A 12,325-nucleotide genomic window follows, 5' to 3' on the forward strand; every position below is an offset into this window, starting at 1 on the left:
CCATGTCCGGATGGCTGTATTTGCCCATGAGTTCGTGCATGACAACCAATTTGGTGGAGCACAAATGTAGGCAACGCTTTTTATTCCCGCTCGACAATTTCACTTTCGAAAACGGAGGGGAAGCCCCCGCTTACAGCAATTTATCTAACTGAAGCACAGTTTGTTTGATTTTCCACATACACAGCCAACATTGAAAAAATGTGGGAAACCGGGAAACGAACAAAAAGTTTGCAACCAAATTTGATGTCTTTTTATTTGGGCTTAACTTTTATTTTATTTTAGATTGCGGGGGCGGAGTGCACTTCAAAAACTTTTTCCGCCCATTTTTTTTGGTGCACACCAAATTGAAACAAATAGAAATGATTTGCCACCAGAAACTTGCCAGCGACGACCTTGAAAAAGTTTTGCTGGCTGGCGGTTTCGTATTTTTTTGTGAGTTTATGGTTATCCTCGTGATGGACATGTGTAGGAATCCTTTTTACTTGCATATGTTGACCAATTTCTGTTGGCTTTATGTTTTGTTTATTGTTTAGTAAACACTTTGTCGGTGCTCGTCGCTCGTTGTCCCTGCGTTTTGATTTATTTGCTCAGCTGGTTGGGTTTTGTTTACTTTTCATCTATGATTGTTTCATTTTGTGGCTGGCGCTTAGGTTTTTATTTTTGGTTGGTTGCGATATCCACTTGGTGGGTGAGCAGAGTGTTAAGTTAGTCGTCAAATGCGGTGCGAATGTTTGGGTTTCCCGTCGTATTTGTTATTTATTCAATTATATTGGTATTTTGTTATTATTGTTATTATTATTTAAAAGATTGTTTGGTTTGATAAATATTTTAGTTGTTTATTTAAAATACTAAGTAGACTAGTTTATTTGTTTAAGGAGAAATATGAATACATTTTGCTTATATATTTAGTGTAGTTTGCACTGGGTGATAGGAACTTTGCGTTGCACTTTTGTTTTGGTTTACTTTGGAGTTTACATCGTTTTAATCTTTTTTGCACTTTCGTGGAGGAACTTTTCGTTTGAAATCCATTGTTTAACTCGAAGTTATCATGGTTGATTTTTTGTATATTTTTTCACTTTTAATATTTTATCAAGGTTTTGGCAATGTTTTGTTGTTGAGTATACGCCACGTTGAACGGCGTTGATATCACGTATACGCCACTTAAAGTCGCAGCTAGCCATTTTCCGCATTTTCATTCATTTAAGGCTGATAAGAAAAGATTTCAGTGTGAGTGCTTGTTAGTTGGTCTCTCGGGTGTGTTTGTGTGGGGCTGTCCGGCAGTCCGTGAGTCCGTCTACGTCTCCGTCCGTCAGCGAGCGTGGGATAACCTGCAACAACTGAGGAGCCCAACTGGAAGCCAAAGTGCAGCAGCTCAAGGCAAAAGAAAATGGCGAGCGCGCGCGAATGTTTCATACATACAGGACTGCACAAACATATACACACATAGAAACATAAAGAAGTACGGTGGTGAATGTGTGCGTTAACTGAGACTCCTGTGTGTTGTGAATGTTTTGTTGCTCCTCGCAACCTTCCTCCTGCTGCAGTTTTTGTTATTTCCGCCCTTTTTTATTTTATAATTCCCCCCTTGCTCTTTTTTTATATGCACACTGCCCGTTATAAAGACATACATTTGCAGTTTCAGCGCGCACTGCAGCATTTTCTTGTAAGAAAAGCGAAAAATGGGGGAAAAATAGAAAATAAAGCTGAATTTGCGCGACATGCTTATGGACGGAGGGGGGAAGGTTGGGGCGGTGCGGCAGATTGATTTTCTTTTATACGGTTTGCTCATGTTTGTGATTTTTATTATTTTGATTTTTCTTCGCCGTCTCCGAGCGGCGTTTGTGTGAGTGCTGCACATTCTCTAAGAGGTCCTGTGTGACTGTTTTTTTTCAAAAAGCTGTGCTTGCCGTAGGCGTAGACAAGAATAACAGCGTTTGGCTTTTTTCTACTTTTTTGACGGAACTTGAGAGCGAGCCAAAACAAAAGCATGATGCCAAAATTGTGAGGATTGCTGGGCAAGACCCAATAGCGAGAATTACTTGGTTGCTAACCCCCAATTAAGTAGGGGTCTAACTGATATTGCATTGTTCTATAATAATTTCGCAAAAAATTTCTTAACAAGAAAGGAAGTTAACTTCGGCCAGCCGAAGTTTATATACCCTTGCAGGTATGCCTACTTAAAATGTTGTTTTTACATTGTCAAAAATCAAAACGCCTACTTTCTACAAAGGTTCAATAGTTTTTCTATTATTTTTATACCCTTGTAGAGGGTATTATAATTTCAGTCAGATGTTTGCAACGCAGTGAAGGAGACGTTTCCGACCACATAAAGTATATATATTCTTGATCAGCATCACTAGAAGAGTCGATCTAGCCATGTCTGGAATCTGGAATCCCTGGAACAGCACCGAGTGAGCATTACTTTATCTGCAAGGGTATATAAGCTTCGGCTGGCCGAAGGTAGCTTCCTTTCTTGTTTTTGATTATTCCTATGGGAGCCATAAGATATAGTGGTCTGATCCGGCTCGTTCCGACATATGTACTACCTGCAATAGAAAGAAGACTTTTGGGAAAGTTTCATCGCGATAGCTTTAAAACTGAGGGACTAGTTCACATAGAAACGGACAGACGGACAGGCTGACAGACGGACAGACGGACAGACGGACGGACAGACATGGCTAGATGGACTCTGCTATTGATGCTGATCAAGAATATATATACTTTAATTGGTCAGAAACGTCTCCTTCACTGCGTTGCAAACATCTGACTGAAATTATAATACCCTCTGCAAGGGTATAAAAATGGTTTTTATTAAGAAAATGTTATAATTTTTTTAAAAACATACGGTAAGCTAAGGGCCTTAACATACTGAGTTTATTTAAAAAAGTCATGGCCACATAGACAAAAAAGGATCACAGGTCAACCCTTGAAGAAATTGAATTATTGAAAAAAAATGTTTTTAAATTAATCCAGTTAGTTAGACGACTCTTAAGACTCAGTACATAAGTCTAATCTTGGACTGGGAGATAAGATAAATAATAACAAGAGAGAACGCTATAGTCGGGTTGTTGTCCCGACTATCTAATACCCGTCACTCAGCTAAAGGGAGTGCGAACGCTGTGTCGGGTTGGTGTCCCGACTAATAATCGTAACTCAGCTAAAGGGAGTGCGAGGGAGATAGATATATAATTTTTGATTGCGTATAACTTTTTAATGAATGGTCCGATTTGAAAAATGTCTTCTACATTTCGATAGGTATAAATATACACAACAAAATTGCATTTATACTTCTCGGAAATCGTTAAAGATGTGGGCGCAGGACCCATTTTAAAATCGTTAGTGGGCGATTGTGGGCGTTAGAGGGGGCGTGGCGCTCGGCTAAAATAAACTTGCGCTGCGTAGGAAGCCAAAGAATATGTGTGGGAAATCTCAACCTTCTAGCTTTTGTAGTTTCTGAGATCTCAGCGTTCATACAGACGGACAGACGGACAGACAGACGGACAGACGGACAGACGGACAGACGGACAGACGGACATGGCTAGATCGACTCGGCTAGTGACCCTGATCAAGAATATATATACTTTATGGGGTCGGAAACGCTTCCTTCTGGCTGTTACATACTTTTGCACGAATCTAGTATACCCTTTTACTCTACGAGTAACGGGTATAAAAATAATAATAGTAATAGATAGATTTAATTCTAGAATTTCAACTAAAAAAAGATTTCTTAAACTCTTATCGCCAAGTATCTGTCTAGGAATTTTGTTATGTATTATTATATTCTGTTGTTTAACAACGATTATTATACTTTAACAAGTCTTTAAGCATTAAAACAATTGGTATAACTAGTATAATTGGTAATACAAAAACATAGTAGAAATGTTAAGGGTCTTCTTGTATATTACAAGAAGCGTCTCCGATTACAACTACTTTTAAGCAGCCGTAACAGGATAGTAAACCGACAGATCCGTGGTTTTTCTCGAATTTGTCATTTTAAGGACCTGGAACCTCAGTAGTCTTCTATGATGTACCAAATCCACCCCCAAAATTCGGTCCGCTCTATCCTAATTGCAGTTGTTCAGCCCTGGTCACGTTGTGGCGCCATCTGGCGTGCGGTAGCCGCGACTGTCAACCGCGAAAGGACACGGATACGGATACGGATGCGGATGCGGCACGGTTGCGGATGCGGATGTGGACACGGACGCGAGCGCGGCACCGCGACCAATAGATTTGGCCAAGCCCAAGCGAACTGAAGACAACGAGAGTTGCAGCCCGCCAAAGGCAACAAACCTTGGACCACATGCAACAATCGCAGTTACTGCGACGCCAGCTGCGACGCCGGCTTCGACTCCGGCAGAGGCAGCGACTGGGGGGAAAAGGAAAGCAGACAGAGCGGAAGCGAGCTTCGCTCCGGCGACTTATGGCCATGTTTGTTGTACGGGTAAGTAGCAGCAGGAGCTGTGGAAAAGCAGCAGCGAAATGGCGCGCGCGAAAAGGAAACTCAAGAAGTAGAGCTCGGGAAAGCAGCAGTAACAAACACGCACACACACACACTCGGACATAAAAAAGCCAAGTAAAATTGTATTTTTTCTTGCACATGAAGCAAAAAACGCCAGCAAACCGAAAGAAATACATTGCAGGCGTCGAGCAAAAAACGAAATAATAACAAAAAGTTGTAAAAGAAAAGCGAAACCGTGTGATGTCCTGGCACAAACACACTAGCACACTCGCACACACACACACAGATGGGAGCAGAGGAAAATGCCGCGACGACACATCGAAGAAAGGATAAAAACATTCACCGCAGTCCGCGTCGCAGTCGACGTCGCTGCCTCTGCCGGCGTCGCTGCCCCGGGATAGCTGCAGATATATATCCTTCTGCCACTACTACTGCTCAGCTCAGCGCCCTCCTGGCCCCGTTAACATTTCACGAGCGCCAATTTCTTTTCCTTCATTTTGTTTATATTATTTCCCTTCTTCTTACTATTTTTTCCGCAGCTCAGCTGAAGCTCGTTGTTTTGTTTGTTGCCGCTTGCTGTGCAATTTCTCTGAATGTTTTTCTATTATCCGCTGCAATTTTTTCCCTTTTAAATGGCGCTGTGTCTGTGCGGCAGGGAAAATCATTCAAGAATATTCCCAAGTCGCAAAAAGATCGAGGTAATTTCAGGAACTGAACGGAAATTAAGGAATATTCTAGGAACGAATTCAATAAAGTTGAAAATCAAATTGGAACTGTGCAAATTTATAAGTTTAATGCAAAACTGAACTATGAATTGGAATGTTGGTATTTTAAAGAACGCAAGCTCTGATTCTGAAAAGGATTCACAACTTTACAATATTCACAATGACGATTTTGAGCCTTACATTTTAAGGTATTTAGCTCAATTTCAATTTTGTTGAGGAATTTATTAATCGATCTCTTGAGAAAATCTTAAAGCGGAATGGAAAATCGAAATATCTGTTTTTCAAATAGTTCTTTGTTTAAATTAGAATTATGGTATGAAAACTGTTTTTTTCTTGTTTTCCCAACTTTAGTTTAATATCAAAAGGAAACATTTTTATCCGTGCAATTCATGAACAGCGATCCTTGTGAATATTTTATTCGTATTTTATTTTATCATACCATTATCTTGACCCTACCCTGCGCAATAAATCTTTTCTGGTAGATTTCAAAACTATATTAAGATTACTTTCTTGAAACGGTCTTCTAAGCCGATTTGCTTAAAAGAAAAACGAGGGACCAGCATCAAGACCCCTTACCAACGCAAAAAAAGGCAATACGAATTCTTAGTGCAGTAGTTGCATTTGCAGCGCAGCTGGCGTCGCAGTCGACGTTACGCGAGCAGCGAGTCGGCGGATGGGGTCCCCAAACTAAATCCCGTCCAGGAGCATATGTTTTTATGTGCATGTGCTGGCTGCTTTCTTGTTTTCCTTTTATGTTCAAGGATTTTCAGCTGCCCTTTGCTGGCAGTCCACACTCACACACTTAGTTGTAAGACGAACATACATGTGTTTAGCTGTGTGGGGGGAAATGTCCTGATAAGCGTAAGAAACGTGCGTCCATTTTGCATCGCCAGGAACGGAAGCAAATGGTATTGGCCTTTAAGATGCGTTAAGAGCTCTGAAGAATTTACGAAAAAAATGGTTTCTTGCGGGATAATTGAAATTTGTGGAGATCAGAAAAGCAATTGAGATTTATTCTCTGAAATTAATTCTGATTACGTCATTTTAGCTATAAGGAAAGGATCAAAATGCATCCAACAATTGTTTCCATAAAAGTTTATAAATGTAATGTGTGTTCTTTAATATAATTCTTTTTATGTTTGTATATTAAGAACGGTAAATAAAAATTTAAACTAACATATTATGATTTAAAACTAGCATGAGTATCCCTATAGTTCCTTCAAAATAAATAAAATCTACAGGTTGAAAGCTACTTCTAATATTTCTAAGCCATCATGTCCTTCGAATGGCCACCTGTTGACTTGCTTTAATTTTCCCTTAGCCACTTGAACATCATGTCAATTGCCATTAGTCAGAGAAAAGCTTTGAAAGCCTGGCCAATTATGCCATATCCTGTGCACGAACCAAGCTAGCAAAAAGTATCCTTTAAGCCTCTTGAAAAAGCCAAGCAGGAGCTTGAGCATTTTCCCCCAAAAAACACTCGAAAGCCCGGCTCTCTTTTTTCGGGGGCACTCTTGCTTTCCCCAAAAGAGAAAATGCTCTTTTTACGCGCTCTTCGAGTTGGGGGCGTGTTTGTTTTCGTGTTTTTTACTCGCCTGCCACTTGTGAGTGTCGGTTTTTGCCCTGCTCGGCTTTTAAGTGTTATTGGATGATTTTATGGAAATTGATTTGGAGCACGCCCACTTTTCGGTGGTGGGAGAGGAGGAAAAACAAGTGCAGCAGCTGCTCCAATGGGTATCCCAACCAGTAATTTGACATAATAACATTATCCATACACTGCTCTAAAATTAGCTAATAAACAGCGGCCATAAATTTACAACTTTGCAACCAACATTGGATTACGTAAAGTTGTTCCTTCTTGCTTACCATTTTTCTATTGCATGCAAGCGATTGTGTCACTTTTAAAAAACAAAAGAAGTTCATTGGTTTATTTGGCAAATAATTACTTTTATTGAGGTTTTTGAATGATTTCACATAACTATTTTCAAATTAAAGGTCAAGTTCAAAAGTTTGTTTATTATTTTAATTACCTTATTTGAATGTCTTAAGCCTAAAAAAATAAAATTTTTTCGAAAAATAAAATTTAAATTAATTTCTTTTGACAATAGGAAATTATTATACCCGTTACTCGAAGAGTAAAAGAGTATATTGTATTCGTGCAAAAGTATGTAACAGGGAGAAGGAAGTGTTTCCGACCCTATTAAGTATATATATTCTTGATCAGGGTCACTACCCGAGTCGATATAGCCATGTCCGTCTGTCCGTCCGTATGAACGCTGAGATCTCGGAAACTACACAACCTAGAAGGTTGAGATTTTCCACACATATTCTTAGGCTTCCTACGCAGCGCAAGTTTATTTCAGCCGAGCGCCACGCCCCCTCTAACGCCCACAATCGCCCACTAACGATTTTAAAATGTGTCTGGCGCCGACACCTTTAACGATTTCTGAGACGTATAAATGCAACTTTGTTGTGTATATTTATACCTATCGAAATGTAGAAGACAAATCGGACCATTCATTAAAAAGTTATACGCAATCAAAAAAAGTTTATATATCCATCTCCCTCGCACTCCCTTTAGCCGAGTGACGGGTATTAGATAGTCGGGACACCAACCCGACTATAGCTTTCTCTCTTGTTTTTAGTTATCCTTGTTTTGGGTCGGCCTAATATGCATAAGTATGTATTTTGAAGTATGTATATAACCCGAAATAAGTCATAAAATATTTTTAAGCATTCCAGATGTGATTTAAAAATCAAGTCCGTTTTTGAAGAATCCTTTTTTTTCAAATAATTTAAAAAAAACTAGACAAATAAATATAAAATCTTCCCGAATTCAGCGTTATGTGTAACAGATATTTTTCTTGCCGAATTTAGGTTGGAATTATTACGAACATCAATAAAAATTCCATACAACTGTGGCTGGCGAAGATTTCTGAGGCACCTTTGATCTTTTTTTGTCGATTTCCTTTTTAATTTTTTGTATATCATAGTTATTTTAATTATACCCTTCTTGCACATCTATAATAATAGTTGTGTTTTGTAAAAGTTAAGATTTCCTATAAAGTGAAGCCAAAACAGCATGTTTCGTGAAATCACATAAAATCATGTTTTGGTCAGTGCATAGACACAGTTACTTAATATTAGATTAACGAATTACAAGTTAAAACCATTTAATTCATTAAGAGACTAAAAGTCCAAAGATACCGAGACTTTGTAATATCGAATTCCTACCAACTTGATTTGATATTCTTAAGCCTTTTCCACTAATAGTAATAATTATGTTTTTCAATTTCAGTGTAATTTCTCTCACTGTACTCACTCGAAACGTGTGCTCTACGGGACAGTCGAGTCCCAGTGCGTAGTCCTCGACGACGGTTCCCAGCGAAGAGGGCTCGCCAAAGACCTGCTCGATCTTAATGGGCGGACTGGGCAGCAGGGGCGTGGCGCTGGATCCTCCGACGGCGACGGAGGCGGCGGCAGCAGCGGCAGCGGCGGCGGCTGCAGCGGCAAAGGACCCCTCGACGATTACTGGCGACCCCTGGCCGCCGGTCTGGCAGACGGGAACCGAAACTGGAACTGGAACTGGACCGTTGCAGGGCGTTGGCGGGGCCGGACAGGGAGTGGGCGTGGCCGGGCCCTGGAGATGGCCATCGTGGTAGGGGGTCACAACGAACGAGGGGTACGAGCGGAACTGGTGGTAGTCACTGTGGCCGTGCGAGCTGTTGTGCGGATTTGAGTGAGGATGGTGCGCCAACTGAGGTCCCTTGTACCAGGTACCATGCATAATCATTTAAGCACCTTCGATTGGCGGTTCTTGAAAGCGATTTCCTAATTAAATTCCACTTGGGGGGCTCTCAGAAAATCTATTTTACTTTCATTCAATTTATGCTTTTATTGTTTTATTTAATTGTTTTGGTTAACTTTTTGAAGGAGGTTAGCACAGGGTAACTGATGAAAAAAGTCAACTGGTTAACTAGTATTTACTAAAATTCTCAAAGTGTATGCCGAAAATTTGAAAATGTACTAAATCGATAAACAATATTGGGCGCACCAGCTTTATAATAAAGTTAGCAATAAATATAAAATATACTTTTTCACACAGTTCTGGGCTCAATTAGCTAACAAAATTATTCGCCAGTTTGCAATATACAATGACAAGCGTGTTATGAGTGATCGGACGTTTTCGACTGACTTAAATTCATAAATATTTCCAAAGATAGAATACTCTAAAAATTAGTTCTCTATTTTATTTAACTATCTGGGTTACTAATGGTTATAATTTATAAACCCGTCGGATAAGTGTAAATTAATTTACTTTGCTTAGAATTCGTATTTCCGTAATTGGAAGTAGATTTATGGCTTTATGGTTAATTACTGAAAGATACTAAGCATTTTGAATTATAGAGAGTAATTCCTTTTTTTTTTTTTGTGGTTCGATAAATAAAAATCTGACTAATACATAACCCAAAGGATTAAATGTAATAATAATAAAATAATAAATAATCAAAAAAGTGGATGTTGCCATTTAATAATAATTATTTTAATTCCAATTTTAAATTTTAATGTCTTTTTTAGATTTAGATTATATTTCGCTTTTTATACCCTTGCAGATGGTATTATGATTTTAGTCAGAGGTTTACAACGCAGCAAAGGAGACGTGTCCGACCCTATAAAGTATATATATTCTTGATTAGCATCACATCGATCTAGCCATGTCCGTCTGTCTATCTGTCCATCTATCTGTTTCTACGCAAACTAGAAAACAAACTAGAATATAATAGGAAATAAATAATTGATTCGTTGGTTTATATTGTATTCTCTTCTTCTCTGGGACATGACTCTTTTTAAATGTTTTCGAATTTCGATTTTAATTTTATCAATTTCATATCATATATAGCTGCCATAGGAACGATCGCAAAATTAGTGATTAATAGGAATTATCTGCAAGGGTATAAAAGCTTCGACTGGCCGAAGCTAGCTTCCTTTCTTGTTTAAATTTACTTCTAGCCCTATATTGAACCCCAAAAATTATTTTTAAGCACTAGGCACTAAAATTTGTTTTCTTGTAATTCGCAGGATATGTAAAGATTGCTTTACTAGCTAACCATTTGACATTTACTCTTTAGCGTGGCTTGTGAAAATTCTCGTAATTATCTCGGGTAATACTTGGATATTCCTCAATATTCATTCACTTGCATTCACTAGCTTGCGCTCAGCTGATCGTGATCACAATAGCTATTCAGGAACGCACAAAAACACGTTTATTACGGCCTCGAATGTATTGACACTTGACCAATTTTCGACCCTTTCCGAGGGCTTGGCTTCTCTTTTTTTTTTACCGACTAAGACGGCGACGACGTGTGGTGATAACAATTTGCGACTTCACTCGGCTCGATTTTTAATTGTGATACCGCGAGCTGGGGGAGCAGCTGCACTTGCGGAATGGCGAAAATGCATTGCACTTTGCGACAGAATTCTTCGCGGATTGGGACACGCGGGCAAAAAAGACTGCTGAGTGCAGACTGCAGAGTGCACTTGGCTGGAACGCGCGCGAAAGTGGCCAACTGGTGGACAGTGGCCAAGTGGCCGGCCGTTTGGGCCAGGTTTAATTTGGCTTAGCGCTTGGCTTTGGCTTTGCTCAGCAGAAGCGGCAGCAGCGAGCAGCGGCAAAAAGTAGCTGCCAGCTCGCAAGAATTCCGAACTCGAATGCTGAGTGCGGCCACGAAAAAAACATTCAAATGCCTCGCACTCGCCGCCAAATCGCAGCTTAGCTCGCCCTCTCTCTCACTCCGGCTCGCCCGCTCTCTCTCGCACTCGTGGCCAGCATGGCTTTGGGGCAGACGGCGACGCCTGCGCAACAGCTTTTTACTCCTTTTGCTCCACTGCAGCAGCAAAAAACTAGTTCGCTCGTTCTCTCATTCGGTCTCTCTCCCTCTCTTTTGGGTGCTGTGGTGCGGTGGAAAAAAATTGTTTGTGGTTTTTCCTGCAGCTCGCTTTTTGCCGCCGCGTCTCTTGAGCAACTTTGATTTGATATCGGGCTTTTTGCCTGAGTGGCTTTTCTTTTCTCTTGACTTTGAGCATGAATGAGCATATTGCATGTTGCACGTTGCACGTTGCTCGTTGCTCGTTGCCCGGCGAACGGTTAATGTTGCACGCCGTTTTTATGGCTCAATCTTTATGGTAACACACGGGGGCGTCATAAAGACGAAAAATGAAAGATCAAGTCCGTCAATGGAGACGATATTATGAATCAATATTTTGTATAATAAAATAATCTCATTTACTTAAATTGAAGAGAAACTTAGATATTTCTTAAAGTCTTAACCTTAAAAGTCAGTCATTGCGATTTAGATATTTTATTTAAATTACATTTAACGCTCATAAAATCTTTAAATTTGAATTTAACAAAATTATTGTGCAATAATATTTTAAAAAGTACATATAGCTAAATATACATAAAATTATATATCTTTTTATCAGTGTTTATTGATTAATTGTTTCTATTGGCTACTAGCTACCATTTTTGGCCAGTTGATTATATTATAAATCGGGAAAAAAAGCTTTTTTTAATGGTTTCAGTATTGTTTTAAATTCTGTTGGAGAAAGGAAGATTTTCAAAGGGCGCCTTATTATGTAACTTTTCACCTCTATCGCCTGCCAGTTTCCTCGTAATTTGATATTTTCTACAGCCAAAATGAAGATAAGATATATTTATCAAATTCGTTCCGATCCCAAATGCATAATTTTCTGCCAAAGACAAACGGCGAAAGACAAAAAATCGCATCCGCCGACCATTAGCCCATTGACCAACTTCGATGGCGAACCACGCGTAGTAATGAGTTTTTAATACATGTAATATTCAAATTAAAAATCCGCAAAAACTACCAAAGTCAGTGGCAAAAACGAAACACGCTTTTTGTGGCTAATAATCGCACATATTCATTTCAAGCGGTGGCGAGGCGGCACTGAAAAAATTTCACTCATACGCAATGTAAACCAAGCTCAAGAGCAAGTTGGGAAAAACCGGCGATGCGCTCTTTAAAAAAACAATAAATACGGGACAAAAAAGAGAGAGCGTGCGAGACAGAGAGGGTGAGAGTGTGCGAGCAGGTCGGCATGCGGGCGAAGGCGGTGGAAT

The 12,325-nt window shown here is 39.6% G+C and overlaps 2 protein-coding genes across 6 annotated transcripts in view; one reads left to right on the forward strand and one right to left on the reverse strand.

Moving 5' to 3' along the window:
• The window catches only part of rn (rotund), a 45,054-nt gene extending 35,941 nt beyond the window's left edge, over positions 1–9,113 (reverse strand). For 4 of the 5 annotated variants that reach the window (XR_011419204.1, XR_011419203.1, XR_011419202.1 and 1 more), the window contains exon 1: positions 8,507–9,111. Coding sequence is in view for 2 of the 5 variants with exons in the window: in XM_070217230.1 (XP_070073331.1) it covers positions 8,507–8,977 (471 nt within the window). In the remaining 3 variants the exon portion in view is untranslated. Of the gene's footprint in view, positions 1–8,506 lie in introns of all 5 variants that reach the window. The other variant, XM_070217231.1, reaches the window with a different exon arrangement.
• On the forward strand, positions 1,719–4,445 carry LOC108068187 (uncharacterized). The gene is given in 4 exon segments (XM_070217882.1): positions 1,719–1,779; positions 3,999–4,174; positions 4,177–4,404; positions 4,407–4,445. Coding segments are annotated over 4 exon segments (504 nt in total).
• Positions 9,114–12,325: the final 3,212 nt, after the last annotated feature.

This window comes from Drosophila takahashii, chromosome 3R (assembly GCF_030179915.1).
Source record: "Drosophila takahashii strain IR98-3 E-12201 chromosome 3R, DtakHiC1v2, whole genome shotgun sequence".
Lineage (NCBI taxonomy): Eukaryota > Metazoa > Arthropoda > Insecta > Diptera > Drosophilidae > Drosophila > Drosophila takahashii.